Genomic DNA, 20,643 nt, shown 5'->3' with positions numbered 1-20,643 from the left:
GACCCTTTCGAGTCTCTGATTCCCCCGGAGAGGGTCGCCATTCAAGATACAATGTCCTAGAAATCAACTTTTATTTTTAAAGAAATTATAAAAAACGAACCCCCACATATGACTTTTCTTTGCTCCACGTTCCATGATCTGTTTGTGTAAAAGCACTGTTTGGTGAACGCCAAGAACAGAGTGGGACGACGGTGGGACGGCGGCGGAGGGAACAGAGTTAACCGTCGTCCAGAACGCTCCGGGTGGTTCTGTGGTTCGTGTTCGACGGTCGCTCCCGTATCCAATATCAATACCCATAGAAAAAAACCTTTTTATTATTTTCTTCTGGAGAAGCGGCTGTTTAGTGTTTCTTAGTGACTGGTGGGGCTAGGGGCCCGCGTTGGCCCCGGCCCCTGGGCCTATCAGGAGGGACGGACCCAGGGGCTGCCGGCAACGTGCTCAGTCCACACTTTATTTTGTTATTTGTTTATCTTTTGGTTTTATATCGATCGATTTATTGTGCTGTCATTTGATATGGGATTAGAACGTCAAGGAGTTTGCGTCTGTGTAAATGAGTGGAAATTTAATTGAAAAACAGAAGTACATAAAATAACTGTAGTGTAAATCTATCAATGTGTTATTATATTGATGAACATCATGAAATATATGTATATTGGAAAAAAAATACTTTGGATGTGTGATTTCTTTTGTGTATGCTGTGACACACACACACACACACACACACACACACACACACACACACACACACACACACACACACACACACACACACACACACACACACACACACACACACACACACACACACACACACACGTAGGTAGGGCGCGTGAGATACGCAAAATAAGCACGAGGAACAATGTTCAAAACATTAACGTATCTTCACACACGTTTTGGTGACATATGTGCTGTTGCTGAATGACGTCATCTCGAGCTGTTGCCACGACGCCACCTCCCGGTGAAGCCGACAAACTGGAGGTCCTTCAAACACGGTAAAAAACAAAATGCCGGTATTACTTGACGCGCTGAAATTTGACATTACTACTAAGGCACTACTAATGAAGACATTATCAATCCCGAAAATAACGGCAGCGGTGTAAATCGTGTTCGTTCGTACAGTAACAGACAGTGTTGAATGTGTATGCTCCATATTAGCGGCAGGGTCTAAGCCCCGCCCCCTGAGATGACTCATCCCAGTTACACCATACGGCCGCCAGGTGTCACCACCGCTCCTGTTTTATTATGGATTAATTGCGTCGTGTTATTTAACTATAATTCATATAATTTTAAATGTCAATTATTGGTCCTAAGTACTACTGTACCACAATACTAACTGTGTCCTTTCTGGAGGGGAAAGCCGGACTCCGACTACCTATCATAGAGTATCTTCATCCCTGACTCGGAAAGGAAGGAATTTCTTCACCTCACTAAACTAAAGCTAAAACCTAACCCAGCGTTTATAACTATAGCCCCTCGAAACAAAAGCTTATACCAGTCGTGGTTCGGCGCTGTCGAGACTGATTATACTGATCACCAATTTCAGCTGTCAGAATATAGTCCATGTTGTTTAATTGTTACTCTTACACGCTTAATCTTCCAAACTTCCCTTCTGACATCTGAGTTATTCTTAGCATCTTGGCCACAAAGAATGCGCGTGGAGAGAGGAGAATAACGTTCACAGTAGACGTGTGAACCCCTCCAGTCTGCATATGGTACGGTCCAATCTTCCGGCTATTGTAGTTGTGTCCCCTCCCGTCTGTAGATGGTACGGTCCACTCTGCCTGCTATAGTAGATGTGTGTCCCCTCCCGTCTGCAGATGGTACGGTCCACTCTGCGTGCTGTAGCCTGCCTGCCAAACTTTGGCACTGTGGAACTTTCGAGAAGGTTCCGGATTCGGAATCGGAATGTTCTAGAACGCACCTAAACCTCTTCTAGATCTAGAACAACATCGTAGGCGTTCTAGAACGTTCTCCTGCCGTGCTATTTGTATGTGAGTGAGGTCTCTGTGGGGGGGCTGACTGACCCAGACCAGTCACAGATCCACACACACACACACACACACACACACACACACACACACACACACACACACACACGCACAATCAACCTACCCCCCACAAACACATAAACACTCTGTTTCCTCCGATGACTGTCTGAGAGGAATGTGCGACTCCGTTCTCCAGGGTTTGGGCAGGAGAACCGGGAATGTCCGGTTCCCCTTTGGTTTAAATGTCAGACCCCCCCCCCCACACACACACACACACTCACACTCACACTCACACACATTCCTTCTCTATCTGGTCAGACCCGGTTCGCACTGAACACGTCTGACCTTAATCTGATCTCCCCATGGACAGGATCTAACTCACCAACACGTCCAATACTATTAGGGTTAGGGTTAGGGTTAGGGTTATCCTAACCCTAACCCTAACCCTAACCCTAACCCTAACTCTGTTGATCTCACCATGGAGAGGATCTACCAGACCAACACGTCCAATACTTTAACTCTGTTGGACTTCAGATTTTTCGTTACTGATTTCAAGATTTTTTGGGGTATTTTCTGATCTATTTGCGCTCCTCTTTTTCTCCGACCTTTGTATTATTATCGTAGGTCTATCTCATTGATGTTATTTGATTAACTTTCAACCAGTTTAGTCAACCCTTCAAATCCGATGACTTTTTTTCCTAACCCCAAAATTACAATACATTGTTATTTCAATTAATTTTGAAAGGGGATTATATGCTCCTTCTTGGACATTATCTGAAAGACTCAAGTCGGCAGACAGCAGCCTTTGTGTCTTCAACACAAAAAATATGAATATTCCAAAAACATAAATCTGGTAAAATCCTTCCTAAAGACCTCAGTGGTCTGCCGTCACTTCCCCGAGCAGCCAGACCCCCAGACCTCCTCTGTCTGGATCCAGACCCCCAGACCTCCTCTGTCTGGATCCAGACCCCCAGACCTCCTCTGTCTGGATCCAGACCCCCAGACCTCCTCTGTCTGGATCCAGACCCCCAGACCTCCTCTGTCTGGATCCAGACCCCCAGACCTCCTCTGTCTGGATCCAGACCCCCAGACCTCCTCTGTCTGGATCCAGACCCCCAGACCTCCTCTGTCTGGATCCAGCCCCTCCAGCTGTGGCTCTTCTCCCTGCGGACGTCTCCCTCTGTTCAGCTCAGCAGACGCGTCCTCAGCACAGAGCCATCGTCCCAGAGGGAGACCACACCGAACCACTGACCTCACACGCTTTCACCCAAAGAGTCAATAAGTCCATTTGTCAAAAGAAAGAGAAACACAATATATCGCTGTCGGTACAGTAAGGATGCTCAGACAACCAAGTGCCAAGCAGTAGCAATCGCTAGGGTAACCCATTCCCCGTATTCACCAAAGGTAGCTAGGATAAGATGCTACACAACGCAGAGTACTATTTTTAAGTGCCAGGACGTAAAACATACAATAAAAGGTGTAAGAGGTACTCCAAACGCTCTGGTACTTGAGAGTGGCTCCCCTTGGCGGGTTGTGTTCCCCCCGGGGTTCATGAGTCCACGATGTGTTGGTTGGGGTTCGGATTACAGTGTAACACGAGGGTCTGCTGTTTATGAGTTTATTCTGGAGGAATGCGGGGGAGACGCGGACATGTTGGGCTTCACAGCCCCGCAGGCTCCAAGCGCCGTCGCTCCACCTGCACACGCGTCAGCCCCGCGGCCCCGCACACCTTCACCCCCCCCCCGGTCCACCGTCACCCCCCAGGCCTGACCTACCGTCACCCCCCAGCCCTGACACACCTTCACCCCCCCCCCCCCCCGGTCCACCGTCACCCCCCAGGCCTGACCTACCGTCACCCCCCAGCCCTGACACACCTTCACCCCCCCCCCGGTCCACCGTCACCCCCCAGCCCTGACACACCTTCACCCCCCAGGCCTGACCTACCGTCACCCCCCAGGCCTGACACACCATCACCCCCCCCCAAGCCCGACCGAGGATCGGGCTTTCGGTAACTATTCAACCACGTTACCGAAAACTTCCGGAAACGGTCAAAATACCCCCGATTGTTGCGGTAATAGTCGGCCACATTGTGAAATGTCCTAATGCTGGAGGAATGCCTCCAGACCAGAGACGTTAGCGATCCCTCTGGAGGGGATTAAAGGTCTCCTCAGACCCCCTCTCTCCCTGGATGCCCCTCTGGCCGGCCCTGGGTCCAGGGTTGTTATGGGGGAGGGAAGCCATCTGGTGTTAATCATACGTTTCTTCACCGACCGCCCTCCCCCGCCTGAATCACCCCCCATCGTCTCCCCCCTGCTGTGTGCGGTGAGCTGTTAGGATCCCTCTCTCTCGGTCCCTCTCTTCCAACAACTTCACCCCCGCTCTCAAACTCCTACTCACTTCCCTCTCTCAGTCCCTCCTCCCTGAACCGTTCCTAACCACGATCGAGAACTTTCACCAACGTCTACAGCTCTCTCTCTCTCTCTCTCTCTCTCTCTCTCTCTCTCTCTCTCTCTCTCTCTCTCTCTCTCTCTCTCTCTGCCCTCTCCAGAAAGCCTCCCCTCCTCCCTCCCTCTCGTCTCCCCTCCTTCTCCCAACGTCTCCTCTGCAGTGTGCTGTAGCTCGCTGAGGACTCTGCATCATGGATCGTCCCGGGTGTGTGTTGATGGCCCGCTCCTTCCTGCTGTACCTCAGCGCTGCATGGCTCCTGGCTGCAACCTGCGCCCAGCAGAGCAACTTCACCAGGTGAGGACCTCCACCCTCCATTCAGATAGGAACCTCCAGGCATCGCACTCACACGGCTCCTCAGGCCGATCGCAGCGCCTTAGGGGGTGGGATGAGGAGGCATTCTGTAGAGGTGAGGTGACTGTCTAACCCTCACCCTAACCCCTAACCCTGACCCTAACCCTGACCCTAACCCTACCCCTAACCCTAACCCTCACCCTAACTCTCATCCTAACCCCTAACCCTGACCCTAACCCTGACCCTAACCCTACCCCTTACCCTAACTCTCATCCTAACCCCTAACCCTGACCCTAACCCTACCCCTAACCCTAACCCTCACCCTAACTCTCATCCTAACCCCTAACCCTGACCCTAACCCTGACCCTAACCCTACCCCTAACCCTGACCCTAACCCTAACCCTCCCCCTAACCCTAACCCTTAACCGTAACCCTCACACTAACCCCTAACCCTCCCCCTAACCCTCATCTTAACCCCTAACCCTAACCCCTAACCCTCACCCTCCCCCTAACCCTAACCCTAACCCTTAACCCTAGCCCCTACCTGCTCATAGTGGCACGTACCTCAAAGGACAGCAGCTGTAGACGCTATGTGGGATTTGTTCTGCTAGATGATAAATAGTGAAGAAGATTTAATAAACGTATCATGGCATCAGACGATAACGATGAAGACCAAAGACCACCATCCTCCAACACACACACAACTACACACCACACACACACAGAACAACTAAACTCCGCACACACACACACACACACACACACACACACACACACACACACACACACACACACACACACACACACACACACACACACACACACACACACACACACACACACACACACACACACACACACAAACTAACACACCACACACATACACACACAACCAAACAAACACACACTAACAAACCCACTCACATCCTCTGTTTTTAAGTGTCTGCATATCTGTGTGTCTTTGTGTCCGTCTGTCTGTCTGTCTGTGTGTCTGTCTGTCTGTCTGTCTGTCTGTCTGTCTGTCTGTCTGTCTGTCTGTCTGTCTGTCTGTCTGTCTGTCTGTCTGTCTGTCTGTCTGTCTGTCTGTCTGTCTGTCTGTCTGTCTGTCCCCCTGGTCTGTGGTGTGGTCGCAGCCTCCTGCTGTTGTTGTTGGACCCGCTGAGCGAGTCAGGCTCTAGCTGCCGTGACTCAGAGTTGACCCAGATGTTTCCAGATGTTATTCTGCCTGTGGGGTCTGTTTTCCTGGCTCAAAGAGTCGCGTCCCACACAGCCAGCCTTGAAGATTATAATTATTTATTCTTTACTCTGGTTGAGAAGTATTTTTCTAGGAAAGAAACGTTTGTTTGAACGTTTACGCTGAAGGATTTCATGTGCCTCAGATATGGCACGCATTCAGGAAGTTCGGATTTGTTCCAGAGCTTTCTGATCGCTCCCAACCTTTCTACATCAACAACTGTAACGAGCCGGAGATCAATATTGGACGAGCAGCAAAGATTCTTCAAATCGTGCTTCGTGACCGATTTCCTTGAAGCCTGAACGGGCCAAGTGCATTTCTCCCTTTCTGCTGCTTCAGTTAGTGAGCGTTTCTTTGCGTGAGGGACAGAGTTGGTCTGCATAGACGCTCGCAGCTTCAGTTGTCTGAACCACAGCCTCTGATTTACTGCTTTTCGGCTCTCTGTCCTGCTGAAGCCGACAGTGGGTCTAATGATACGTTAAGATCATCTCCCACAACACCATAAATACCTCAGTAGATGTAGAGATAAGACACTGGAAGTATTGCAACACAAGCTTTCTAATCCAGTGAGATACTAGAACCTAACTCTGGACCCCGTCCTGCTTTAGCCCCCAGCCTCAGATTGGAGAGCAGCGTTTATGCTGACATAAAATATCTGAGGGAGGTTTTTGGCGAGCGATCAGTTTCTTTCAATAGTCTGTTTCCTGCCCATGGGGCCGTCTTGAGACACAGAGTAAACAAGACTTACTGTTTTGTTTACTCTGAGGGGATGTTTTTGGCGAGCGATCTGTTTCTTTCAATAGTCTGTTTCCTATCCTTCGGGACTCAGAGTAAACAAGTCTTAGTGTTTTGTTGTCTCATTACCGCATGAAACGGCGTGACGACTATGAGGTAATATTGGAGGAATGCAGCTTACTGTTGGATATTTGAGGCTATTTTGACCCACGTTGGAAGAACTAGTGATGCTAATGATGTGTCTGAAGTTAGCCAGACCAGAGGCTGTGGAAAGTTCCAGTAATTCCACTCGTCCATCTCCTGTTGCTTCCAAGAAACGCTCTTGTGAAGTATAGTAGATTACTTTCTGCTGAGTGTTGCAATATTCCTAGAATTCTTCGAGTCATTCCAGTGATTTAGTTATTAGTTATTTGTGACGGCAGGAATGTAGGCCTATCTCAAAACGTGCAAATGCCCAGGGGAGTGTAGTAATACTGATGAAACAGATCATATCAGAGTTATAACAGATCATCACGTCAACTATATCCTACCTTACCCAGCAAGAGGGTTATTATTCATATATCACAATATCACCTCATCCTCACAAAGAAAGTTTAAATTAGTATATTTCCTTTGAATATTAAAGTAATATATCACATTTGCGTATTAAAGTAATGGATTACATTTATGGATCGCAACAATCCCTCCTTTAGGTTCCTTCTCATGGATTATGAACACACTTTAATTTAGTTTTAGGGATTTATAAAGATATACATGGGTCTGGAGATTATCCTATTTTCTATTGCTAAGCTACCCGGGGTGTGCTGACGCTGTCTGTCGTCCTCTGACCCCGTGACCTCCCGTCTGCAGGCCGGTCTTCCAGTGTGGCGGTGACCTGGTGTCGGACTCCGGCTTCGTGGGCAGTGAGGACTTCCCCAGCTACTACAAACCCAACAGCAAGTGCACCTGGCGCATCACGGTGGGTCTCCGGTGGGTCCGCCCCCTGGGGTCCGCTCCCTGGGGTCCGCCCCCTGGGGTCCGCCCCCCGGTGGTCCGCCCCCGGGGTCCGCCCCCGGTGGTCCGCCCCCGGTGGTCCGCCCCCGGGGTCCGCCCCCTGGGGTCCGCCCCCGGTGGTCCGCCCCCTGGGGTCCGCCCCCGGTGGTCCGCCCCGGGTGGTCCGCCCCCTGTGGGGTCCGCCCCCTGGGGTCCGCCCCCGGTGGTCCGCCCCCTGGGGTCCGCCCCCGGTGGTCCGCCCCGGGTGGTCCGCCCCCTGTGGGGTCCCCCCCCTGGGGTCCAGCTCTCTGTCTGCTCTCCGGCGTGCAGGACGTCACTTTAGCCTAGCAGGTAGCGAGGGTTGACTTGTAACCGAAAGGTTGCTAGTTCGATCCCCGGCTCCTCCGAGCTGAGTGTCCCTCGTTGTCTCTGAGTGCGACGCAGTCAGGTGACGCCTCACCTGAGCGAGACGCAGTCAGGTGACGCCTCACCTGAGCGAGACGCAGTCAGGTGACGCCTCACCTGAGCGAGACGCCGTCAGGTGACGCCTCACCTGAGCGAGACGCCGTCCGGTGACGCCTCACCTGACGGCGTCGCACGCTGGCTGTCTGCCATGAATGTGTGTCTGAACCGTTGTCAGTCGCTTCGGGTAAAACCTTCCGCTAAATTCCCTAAATTTAAGAATGGGTTAGGGGGTGACCGGAAGGTTGCTAGTCCGATCCCCGGCTCCTCCCAGCTTTGTGGTAGTTGATGTGTCCCTGAGCGAGACGCCTCCCCCTGAATGCTCCTGACGGGCTGGGTGTCGCCTGGGGTGTCTCTGCCTGGTGTGTGAATGTGTGAGCGAAACTTGTAAGTCGCTCTGGATAAAAGCTTCAGCAGAATCCCCTAAAATGTAAAAAATGTAAATTGTTACAACTGCCAGGTCCCCGAAGGCAACGTGGTCATGCTGACGTTCCGTGTGATGGACCTGGAGGCGGACTCGCTCTGTCGCTATGACTACCTGGACGCGTACAACGGCCACTCCAACATGAAGCAGAAGCTGGGGCGCTTCTGTGGAACGTTCCGGCCCGGCGCGCTGATCTCCACCAGCAACACCCTGATGCTGGACATGGTCTCCGACGACGGGAACCAGGGCCGCGGCTTCGTGGCCTACTTCAGCGGCATCGCGCCCACCACTGACGGTAAGAAAGATGTTACCGCATGCTGACAGGTAGCACATTAACTCAGTATGGATCTGCGTTATTGCCGCCATAAGTAAAAATTAGACTTTGGATATTGATCATTTTGAGGAAAAACTAGCGGGAAAATATGTTGTTTTTACGTTTTTACGAGTCCTGACGTTTATGTTCACGTTAATGAGTCTTAAAGTTAACGAGCCCTAACATTAATGAGTCCTAACCTTAACGCGTCCAAACCTTAACGAGTCCTAACATTAACGAGTCCTAACCTTAACGAGTCCTTACCTTAACGAGTCCTAACATTAACGAGTCCTAACCTTAACAAGTCCTAACCTTAACGAGTCCTTACCATAACGAGTCCTAACGTTAGTTTTCCACCTTAACGAGTCCAGAGCAACAGTTCTGCGGGGGGAGGATCACCAAGGCCCAGGGAGAGATCACCACACCCGGCTGGCCCATGAACAAGTACCCACCAGGGACCAGCTGCTCCTGGCTCATCACCGTGGACCCGGGCATGGTACCCACCCACACCTCCACCGTCACGCACACGCAGACGCTCCTCTCCCGGTCTCAGCCTCCCGTCTGTGGAGCCGACGCACCAGAGTCGGGACAGTTGACTGAATCACAGGAACGCCTCAAAGAGCAGGCCCCACATCCTACACCACCGACACCAAAGTAGGACGTAAGGGGATATCTACCCCGAACACAGAGCGAAGGAACCTCGAGGAGGACCTCAGGAGAGGGTCCCTCCTTGCAGGGGGGTAGGAGAGCACTAGGGGCCCCACACATAGCGGCAGAGGTCCCACAGTAGCGTCAAACAAGGCAGAGACAGAGGTCAGGTTGTAAAAGGCAGTACTCAAGTTTGATTGTACATGTGTACCGTGTGTGTGTGTGTGTGTGTGTGTGTGTGTGTGTGTGTGTGTGTGTGTGTGTGTGTGTGTGTGTGTGTGTGTGTGTGTGTGTCTCAGGTCATCATGGTGAAGTTTGATAAGTTCCTGCTGGAGGCAGACACCTACTGCCGCTTCGACTACGTGGCCTTCTTCAACGGCGGGGAGAGAGACAACTCCCGACTGATCGGGAAGTTCTGCGGCGACAGAGCGCCTGAGTCAGTACCGACCCGGGGGCGGGGCCTCCTCTCAGAGGAGACCTGATGATACATCAACCCTGCTGAAATAAAGCTGCCTCTCATCTCTGGCTCATCCTCCCCTCACCTCCTCCCCTCCTCCCCCCTCCCCTCCTCCCCCCTCCCCTCCTCTCCTTTCTCTCCTCACCCTCCCCACCTCCCCTCCTCCCCTCCTCCCCTCTTCCTCCTCTCCTCCACTCCTCCTCACCCCCTCCTCCCCTCCTCCTCCCCTCCCCCCCCCCCCCAGGCCGCTGGTTTCCAACGGCAACGTGCTGCTGGTCCAGTTTGTGTCTGACCTCAGCGTGACCTCCGACGGCTTCTTGGCGAGCTACACCGCCGTCCCCCACGGCACCGCCGTCGACTCCGCCCCCAGGCTGGACCGGCCCGTTACCAGGACGACCACCACCCGCGCCCCCACCACCACCACCCCCGCCCCCACCACCACCACCACCGTGAAGCCCAGGGGGGTGAAGCCCCCCCGGACCCGGACCAGGGTCACACCGGGCCTGAACGGAGCCCCCAGACCCGGGAACGGGAAGAGACCGGGTACGGAGGGGCCCTGTGTGTGTGTGTGTGTGTGTGTGTGTGTGTGTGTGTGTGTGTGTGTGTGTGTGTGTGTGTGTGTGTGTGTGTGTGTGTGTGTGTGTGTGTGTGTGTGGGGTTGTGTGTATGTGGGGTTGTATGTGTGTGTGTGTGTGTGTGTGTGAGACTCTGTGTGGGTCTGTGTGTGTGTGTGTGTGTGTGTTTCTCTCTATCTGTGTGTGTGTGTCTCTCTATCTGTGTTTGTGTGTCTCTCTATCTATCTGTGTGTGTGTGTGTATGTGTGTGCGTGTGTGTGTGTGTGACTCTGTGTGGGTCTGTGTGTGTGGGTGTGTGTGTTTGTCTGTGTGTGTGTGTGTGTGACTGTGTGGGTCTGCGTGTGTGGGGGTGTGTGTTTGTCTGTGTGTGTGTGTGTGTGTGTGTGTGTGTGTGTGTGTGTGTGTGTGTGTGTGTGTGTGTGTGTGTGTGTGTGTGTGTGTGTGTGTGTGTGTGTGTGTGTGTGTGTGTGTGTGTGTGAGACTCTGTGTGGGTCCGTGTGTGTGAACATTCACTATGATCCTTCTCTATTGGATGGTGTGGTGGAGGCCGTCCTCTCTGTCTGTTTATTACAGACTGATGTCTGCTGGTCAGTAGAACCGTGTGTCAGTCCTCTGTCCTAGTGATGGGGTCGGCCTCAGAGAGTGGGGCCGGTTCCCCCAGTAGAACCGTGTGTCTGTCCTCTGTCCTAGTGATGGGGTCGGCCTCAGAGAGAGGGGCCGGTTCCCCCAGTAGAACCGTGTGTCAGTCCTCTGTCCTAGTGATGGGGGCGGCCTCAGAGAGAGGGGCCGGTTCCCCCAACCGAACCGTGTGTCTGTCCTCTGTCCTAGTGATGGGGGCGGCCTCAGAGAGAGGGGCCGGTTCCCCCAGTAGAACCGTGTGTCTGTCCTCTGTCCTAGTGATGGGGTCGGCCTCAGAGAGAGGGGCCGGTTCCCCCAGTAGAACCGTGTGTCTGTCCTCTGTCCTAGTGATGGGGTCGGCCTCAGAGAGAGGGGCCGGTTCCTCCAGTAGAACCGTGTGTCTGTCCTCTGTCCTAGTGATGGGGAACCCGCTGTGTGCCAAGGCCTGCAAGAGGGACGGAACCATCAAGACCAGCTACTGCGCCAGCGAATTTGGTGAGTCCCTCCTTGGCCAATCACAGACGAGCGGAGTCACCGCGCAACCAATCCACTTCCCACTGATTTAACTTCAGCCAATCAATTCAAAACCCAACGGGTTCCAAACGATCATTTCACCTGAATGCAGTGATGTCACACCTCTGAGATAATACTCGCACTAACTATGCACTCAACTTTGCCCTTTACTACGCAGTTCTTAAGTAAGGTGCCTGTGTAGTAGAACTTGTGTAGTTAACCAAATTACTTTTTAGAGATTCCTATTATTTGTAGTTACATCACACTTATTGTCTGTTTTATGTCCCTGCACTTAAGAATAGTGCTTAGCATGGTGTAGCATCTTACCCTAGCTATCCCTGTTGCATACGGGGGATGGGTTAACCTAGTGATGGTTAGTGCTTGGCACTTGGTTCTATGAACATCCTTACTGTACCCACAGAGATATATTGTTGTTTCTCTTTCCGCTGACAAGTGGACTTATTGTAAGTCGCTTTGGATAAAAGCATCTGCTAAATGCTCTGAATGTAAAGATTTACTCCTCCTCCTCCTCCTCCTCCCCCTCCTCCCCCTCCTCCTCCTCCTCCTCCTCCTCCTCCTCCCCCTCCTCCTCCTCCTCCTCCTCCTCCTCCTCCTCCTCCTCCTCCCCCCTCCTTCCCCTCCTCCTCCTCTCCCTCCTCCTCCTCCTCCTCCTCCCCCTCCCCTCCTCCTCCTCCTCCTCCTCCTCCTCCTCCTCCTCCTCCTCCTCCTCCTCCTCCTCCTCCTCCTCCTCCTCCCCCCCTTCTCCCCCTCCTCCTCCTCCCCCTTCCTCCTCCTCCTCCTCCTCCCCCCCTTCTCCCCCTCCTCCTCCTCCCCCTCCTCCCCCTCCCCTCCTCCTCCTCCTCCTCCCCCCCCCTCCTCAGTGCTGACGGGTAAGGTCACGGCCCTGACTCCGGGGCCCCGGGGGTCCGTGCACGTGAGCGTGACCCTCATCAGGACCTACAAGGAGGGCCGTCTGTCCGTCACCGAGGGCGCCGCCCGCACCGTCAAGATGGTGGCGCAGTGCAGGAAGTGCCCGGTGCTGAGGAAAGGTACGGCCGCGCCGCGGGGGCTAACGCGCTAGGAGGGCAAGCTAACACACCTGGAGGCTATGCTTAGGGGTTAAGGGCATGCTAACATGCTAGGAGGCTATTTTAACCTGCTAGGAGGCAATGTTTACACTCCATGAGGCTATGCTAACATGCTAGGAGGCTATGCTAACAGGCCGGGATGCTATGTTTTCACACCAGGATGCTAACATGCTAGGAAGCCATGTTTACACTTCAGGACGCTATGCTAACATGCTAGGAGGCTATGCGTACACTCCACGAGGCTATGCTAACAGGCCGGAAGGCTATGTTTACACACCAGGATGCTATGCTAACCTGCTAGGAGGCTGTGCTAACATGGCCAGAGAATATGCTAACCTGCTAGGAGGCTATGTCTACACAATATGGATGCTATGCTAACATGCTAGGAGGCTATGTTTACACTCCAGGAGGCTATGCTAACAGGCCGGAATGCTTTGTTTACACACCAGGATGCTATGCTAACATGCTAGGAGGCTTTGTTTACACACCAGGATGCTATGCTAACATGCTGGGAGGCTGTGTGTACACACCAGGATGCTATGCTAACATGCTGGGAGGCCTTTGAGCCTCGCTGGACCCCGCGCTGTGTGAGCTAACACTCGTTCTTCCTCAGGGGCGGACTACATCCTGATGGGCGGGGTCGATGAGGACGGCCGCGGCACGCTGAGCCACGGGGCCTTCACCGCCCTCTACAAGACCCCCCACGGCAAGCTGCTGACCAGCCTGGGCAAGCAGCCCTGTTAACCAGGTCACTAAGACTACACCACCCACAACCTGCCGACCAGCCTGGGCAAGCAGCCCTGTTAACCAGGCCACCAAGACTACACCACCCACAACCTGCCGACCAGCCTGGGCAAGCAGCCCTGTTAACCAGGCCTACACCAACCACAACCTGCCGACCAGCCTGGGCAAGCAGCCCTGTTAACCAGGCCTACACCAACCACAACCTGCCGACCAGCCTGGGCAAGCAGCCCTGTTAACCAGGCCTACACCAACCACAACCTGCCGACCAGCCTGGGCAAGCAGCCCTGTTAACCAGGCCTACACCACCCACAACCTGCTGACCAGCCTGGGCAAGCAGCCCTGTTAACCAGGCCTACACCACCCACAACCTGCCGACCAGCCTGGGCAAGCAGCCCTGTTAACCAGGCCACTAAGACTACACCACCCACTAGGCCTAACCACCCTCCAGGACAACACCACCCACCAGGCCTACACCACCCACCAGGCCTTCACCACCCAATAGGAGAACACCACCCACCAGGCCTACACCACCCACCAGGCCTACACCACCCAATAGGCCTACACCAGCCACAAACGCTTACACCACCCACTAGGCCTACACCACCCACCAGGGCTACACTCAATCTACACAACCCACCGCCCTGTTAACCCTACCAGGCGTACACCACCCACAGCCAGGCCCTGGTGACCCCAAAACCTTTGAAGGACTGAGACCCCCACACCACCACCACATTTCACAACATCGAAATCCAGGGATCGTACCAACAAACGAAAACTGTATTCTAGCAATAAGATGTGTTTGTGGCAAACCAACAGTTTTCCCTTCACCGCAGTGGAATATACCACTTTGTCTTACGTAAGAACAAATTCCTGACTTTAAATTGTAATTTATGTATAAATAAAGGATTTATAAGTCGTTATTTTAACTGTCGAAACAGTTTGTTACCGCTAATCAGGACCATGTGTTCGTAGCGCGCTGACTCGCTGTTCAGCGATCTCTGTCTCCCTCTGGTGGTCACGGGGAATATCACAACGCTTTATCTACTTCCAGTGCCTTCTCGAAGAGATATACACTTCACGGACACGGTGCACGTAATATCATTATTTGCTCTTCTTGCATTCATTCTTTGGAGACTGGACTGCAGTGTCCTGCAAATGAGATCCGTTCCAGCTATCATGAATTATTTTACGTATGCTTATGTAGTTGCTATTCATTTCATGTTTCATTTCCTCACAGCCTCTAGCTGACATGTGTCCCATTCTGCGTAATTTACATCATAACCAAAAACAAGTTACGTCACCACCGAGTTCCACACCCTTATTAGGACGACACGGCTGGAAGGAAAAGAACGACACGCATAAAAGGCACTGATGATGTCACAACTCTCTCACTCTCTTTCCTTCATTCTCTCACTCTCTGCCTCGCTTTTCCCCTCACCTCTCTCTCCCCCCCCTCTCTCTCCCCGTCTCTCTCCCCCCGTCTCTCTCCCCCTCACCTCTCTCTCCCCCCCCTCTCTCTCCCCGTCTCTCTCCCCCCGTCTCTCTCCCCCTCACCTCTCTCCCCCCCCCTCTCTCTCCCCCCCGTCTCTCTCCCCTCACCTCTCTCTCCCCCTCTCTCCCTCTCATCCCTCTCTCCCCGCACCTCACCCTCCCCCTCACCTCTCTCTCCCCCTCTCTCCCTCTCATCCCTCTCTCCCCGCACCTCACCCTCCCCCTCACCCCTCTCTCCCTCTCATCCCTCTCTCCCCGCACCTCACCCTCCCCCTCACCTCTCTCCCCCCTCTCCTCCCCCTCCCCCTCCCCCGCCCCTCTCTCACCCTCATCTCTTTCCCCCTCTCCTCTCTTTCTCCATCCCTCCCCCTCACCTCTCCCTCCCCCTCACCTCTCTCCCCCCTCTCCTCCCCCTCCCCCGCCCCTCTCTCTCTCTCTCTCTCTCTGTAATCCAATAGGCTCGTAGCCATGGTGGAAGACTTTATTTTCTGTCCAAACATGAGACACAGCTGTGAATACATGGCAGAATTTTATTAAAAAGGTTTGTAAAAACACATCTGGATGGAGTCAACATGAGGCCCCCGTCTAATATGTCACAGCAATTATTATCAGATGATTAATTACAATGAGCTGTACAGTGGCTGGGGTCTGGCGCAGCAAAGTCACCTCAAAGGGTCCTTCTTCAAGGACATCTTCTCTCCGATCGGTCGTCGCCCAGACCAACGGATTTATGGACGGACTCACCTCCCCTCGTCTCCTCCCCTCGTCTCCTTCCCTCATCTCCTCCTCCCTCACCTCCTCTCCTTTACACTTCTCTTTCCTCTCTCCCCCCTTTCTCCCCCTCCTCCCCTCCCTCCCCCTCACACCCAGACGCTCCCCTTCCCCTCCCCCCTCCCCCCCTCCCTCCCCCTCACACCCAGACGCTCCCCTTCCCCTCCCCCCTCCCCCCCTCCCTCCCCCTCACACCCAGACGCTCCCCTCCCCCCTCCCCCCTCCCTCCCCCTCACACCCAGACGCTCCCCTCCCCCCTCCCCCCTCCCCCCCTCCCTCCCCCTCACACCCAGACGCTCCCCTCCCCCCTCCCTCCCCCTCACACCCAGACGCTCCCCTCCCCCCTCCCCCCTCCCCCCTCCCCCCCTCCCTCCCCCTCACACCCAGACGCTCCCCTCCCCCCTCCCCCCTCCCTCCCCCTCACACCCAGACGCTCCCCTTCCCCCCCCCCCTCCCCCCTCCCCCCTCCCTCCCCCTCACACCCAGACGCTCCCCTTTCCCTCCCGGTCCCCCACGGCCCCCGGGGGCCCCCCCCCGCAGCAGCCGCGGGCCCCCGGGCCGCGGTGCCGGGCGGCGGGCAGGTTCTTGTAGACGGCGCGGCTGTAGGGCACGAAGCAGAGGCCCAGCTGCAGGTGGCGGGCCAGCCGGCAGTAGGCGGCCAGGGCCAGCACCAGCAGGGGGGGCAGCAGCAGGAAGCCCACCACCAGCAGGGCCACGCAGCCCCCGTCCTCCAGCAGGTCGGAGCAGTACAGCGAGGTCCCGTGGGGCTGGACCTGGACGGGACGGGACGGGGGACAGGGTGAGGACCAGGACCGGGACCAGGACGGGACGGGGGACAGGGTGAGGACCAGGACCGGGACAGGGGACAGGGTGAGGACCAGGACGGGACGGGGGACAGGGTGAGGACCAGGACCGGGACGGGACAGGGGACAGGGTGAGGACCAGGACCGGGACAGGGGACAGGGTGAGGACCAGGACTGGGACGGGACAGGGGTCAGGGTGAGGACGGACCGGGACCAGGACGGGACGGGGGTCAGGGTGAGGACCCAGGACGGGACGGGGGTCAGGGTGAGGACCAGGACGGGACGGGGGTCAGGGTGAGGACCAGGACGGGACGGGGGTCAGGGTGAGGACCAGGACGGGACGGGGGTCAGGGTGAGGACCAGGACGGGACGGGGGACAGGGTGAGGACCAGGACGGGACAGGGTACAGGGGACGGGGGTCAGGGTGAGGACCAGGACGGGACAGGGTACAGGGGACGGGGGTCAGGCTGTGGACCGGGACCAGGACGGGACAGGGGTCAGGGTTAGGGTTAGGACCAGGACGGGACAGAGGTCAGGGTGAGGACTAGGACCAGGACCAGAGCTGGGTGGAGGTCTTATTAAGATATGATGTAGATCATGATCTAATATGACCTAGATCATGATCTGATATGATGTAGATCATGATCTGATATGATGTAGATCATGATCTGATATGATGTAGATCATGATCTGATATGATGTAGATCATGATCTAATATGACCTAGATCATGATCTGATATGATGTAGATCATGATCTGATATGATGTAGATCATGAACTAATATGACCTAGATCATGATCTGATATGATGTAGATCATGATCTGATATGATGTAGATCATGATCTAATATGACCTAGATCATGATCTGATATGATGTAGATCATGATCTGATATGATGTAGATCATGATCTAATATGACCTAGATCATGATCTGATATGATGTAGATCATGAACTAATATGATGTAGATCATGATCTAATATGACCTAGATCATGATCTGATATGATGTAGATCATGATCTGATATGATGTAGATCATGATCTAATATGACCTAGATCATGATCTGATATGATGTAGATCATGATCTGATATGATGTAGATCATGAACTAATATGATGTAGATCATGAACTAATATGATGTAGATCATGAACTAATATGATATAGATCATGATCTGATATGATGCAGATCATGATCTGATATGATGTAGATCATGAACTAATATGATGTAGATCATGAACTAATATGATGTAGATCATGAACTAATATGATGTAGATCATGAACTAATATGATGTAGATCATGAACTGATATGATGTAGATCATGATCTGATATGATGTAGATCATGATCTGATATGATGTAGATCATGAACTAATATGATGTAGATCATGATCTGATATGATGTAGATCATGATCTGATATGATGTAGATCATGATCTGATATGATGTAGATCATGATCTGATATGATGTAGATCATGAACTAATATGATGTAGATCTTGATCTGATATGATGTAGATCTTGATCTGATATGATGTAGATCTTGATCTGATATGATGTAGATCTTGATCTGATATGATGTAGATCATGAACTGATAGCGAGTCTTGCTGATATGAAGTCCTAGTATCTTTTCATCTTTAACATATATGTATGTGACATCACACACGTGTCTATGATAGATGACATGATATAATCTCACATTATTAAACAACATATGTTGTAAAGCAAAGACACTTCTAGATTATGTCATTGAGATGTATACTTTATTTTGGGCTGTAGACCCCTCTAATGTTGAATCGATTGATATCTACTAAGTTAGACCCCTCTAATGTTTAATCTATTGATATCTACTAAATTAGACCCCTCTAATGTTTAATCGATGGATATCTACCAAGTTAGACCCCTCTAATGTTGAATCTATTGATATCTACTAAGTTAGACCCCTCTAATGTTGAATCTATTGATATCTACTAAGTTAGACCCCTCTAATGTTTAATCGATTGATATCTACTAAGTTAGACCCCTCTAATGTTGAATCTATTGATATCTACTAAGTTAGACCCCTCTAATGTTGAATCTATTGATATCTACTAAGTTAGACCCCTCTAATGTTTAATCGATTGATATCTACTAAGTTAGAACCCTATGTTGAATCTATTGATATCTACTAAGTTAGAACCCTCTAATGTTTAATTGATTGATATCTACTCCTGGAGCAGAAGCTGGTGTCCTCATGGTGAACTGATCAGACTAACTTTATAACCACAACACGACCACAGAGACGAGGGTGTGGGGGGAGTGAACATACATACACTCATAAGTACAGGAAGGGACACACACATGTACACACAAGTTGTGTACGCACACAACAACACGAACAAGTGTCACATCCTTAGATGGAAAAGTACCTGAGTGGAAACACATCCGGCCTATTCTCTCTCCCTCTCTCTCTCTCTCTCTCTCTCTCTCTCTCTCTCTCTCTCTCTCTCTCTCTCTCTCTCTCCCTCTCCTCTCTCTCTCTCTCTCTCTCTCTCTCCTCTCCTCTCTCTCCTCTCTCTCTCTCTCTCTCTCTCTCTCTCTCTCTCTCTCTTCTCTCTCTCTCTCTCTCTCTCGCTCTCATTCTTGTTCTAAAATAACACCCAATTTTGCACGCTTGTTTGTGCGAACGTTTGTGCATTTGTGTGTGTGTGTGTGTACGGCCGGCGTGTGCATTAGTGTGTGCATGGCTGTGTATGTGTGTGTGTGTGTGTGTGTGTGTGTGTGGTTGTGTGTGTACCTGCCTGCCTGTCTGTCTGTCTGTCTGTCTGTCTGTCTGTCTGTCTGTCTGTCTGTCTGTCTGTCTATCTGTCGGCCTGTCTGTCTGCGTGTGTGCGTGCATGCGTGTGCGTGCGCACGTGCGCGCGCGGGTATGCGTGTGTGCGTACTCACGGTGGAGTGGCACAGGAAGCCGAACACCACCATGACCAGCGAGGGCGTGAGGATGGTCCCGAACACGAGCGCGGCCAGACAGCCGTTCACCACGGCGACCAGCAGGTTCTGGGCGGTGACCAGCACGGAGCACGCCCAGCAGTCCAGGGACCCCCGCAGCTCCAGCCCCTCCCCCTCAGCGCCCCCCCGGGAGTAGGGCGGGGGCACCACCACCCCCGACCCCCCCAGGGTGTTGGTGGGGGAGCCCGGCTCGGAGCGAGTGGGCTCCGACACCGTGGGCTTCTCCATGGTGCCGTTCCCGGACACACTCATCCTCCTGAAGGGGGGGGGGGGGGGAGGTCAGCGTCCTCTTTGTCATCATCATCATCATCATCATCATCACCATCATCATCATCATCACCATCATCATCATCATCCTCACCATCATCATCATCATCATCATCATCATCATCATCATCATCATCATCATCATCATCACCATCATCATCATCATCATCACCATCATCACTGACGTCAGTATTTAATTCATCATCCTCCATCTCTCTGTCTCTCTCTTCATCTCTCTCTCTCTCTCTCTCTCTCTCTCTCTCTCTCTCTCTCTCTCTCTCTCTCTCTCTCTCTCTCTCTGTGTCTGCCAGCCAGTCTGTCTCTCCATTGGTCTAAGGATCTGTCTGTCTGTCTGTCTGTCTGTCTGTCTGTCTGTCTGTAGTATTGTTCTATTTTTAGGATTACTTTTTATAAGTCTTTCCTTCTTTTTTCTTTCTTTCTTTCTACTTGAGTATTTTCTCTCATTATTCTTTCTTTCTTTCTTTCTTTCTTTCTTTCTTTCTTTCTTTCTTTCTTTCTTTTTCTTTCTTTCTTTCTTTTTCTTTTTCTTTCTTTTTCTTTCTTTCCTTTCTTTCTTTCTTCTTCTTTCTTTCTTTTCTTTCTTTCTTTCTTCGTTCTTTTTCGTTCTTTCGTTCTTGCTTTCTTGCTTTCTTTCTTGCTTTCTCTGATCTATCTCTCATCCTTCCCTCTAACTCTCTATCTGTCTTTCCCTGGTCTAACGGCGGGGGAGACGACAGCGCGTCGCTGTAAACAGCGGCGGGTCTGAGCGCCAACACGCACAACAGCTCTCAGTGGAAGGAAGCGGCCGGGCG

General features: G+C 52.5%; 2 protein-coding genes across 2 annotated transcripts; one reads left to right on the top strand and one right to left on the bottom strand.

Annotated features, from left to right (window-relative positions):
- The first annotated feature begins 4,569 nt into the window (after positions 1–4,569).
- On the top strand, positions 4,570–14,849 carry pcolcea (procollagen C-endopeptidase enhancer a). The gene is made up of 9 exons (XM_056594630.1): positions 4,570–4,730; positions 7,546–7,654; positions 8,591–8,849; positions 9,239–9,363; positions 9,815–9,951; positions 10,217–10,515; positions 11,583–11,660; positions 12,560–12,727; positions 13,380–14,849. The coding sequence occupies exons 1-9, from the start codon at positions 4,627–4,629 to the stop codon at positions 13,508–13,510; spliced, it is 1,410 nt and encodes a 469-aa protein (XP_056450605.1). The 5' UTR covers positions 4,570–4,626; the 3' UTR covers positions 13,511–14,849.
- Positions 14,850–16,248: 1,399 nt separating this feature from the next.
- tmem88a (transmembrane protein 88 a) lies at positions 16,249–19,816 on the bottom strand. Its single transcript, XM_056594633.1, has 2 exons — positions 19,505–19,816; positions 16,249–16,545 (listed from the first exon to the last, which is right to left on the bottom strand). The coding sequence occupies exons 1-2, from the start codon at positions 19,814–19,816 to the stop codon at positions 16,249–16,251; spliced, it is 609 nt and encodes a 202-aa protein (XP_056450608.1).
- Positions 19,817–20,643: the final 827 nt, after the last annotated feature.

The sequence above is a fragment of the Gadus chalcogrammus genome, chromosome 7 (genome assembly GCF_026213295.1).
Source record: "Gadus chalcogrammus isolate NIFS_2021 chromosome 7, NIFS_Gcha_1.0, whole genome shotgun sequence".
Taxonomy (NCBI): Eukaryota; Metazoa; Chordata; class Actinopteri; order Gadiformes; family Gadidae; genus Gadus; species Gadus chalcogrammus.
This window is presented reverse-complemented; position numbering and strand designations above follow the sequence as displayed.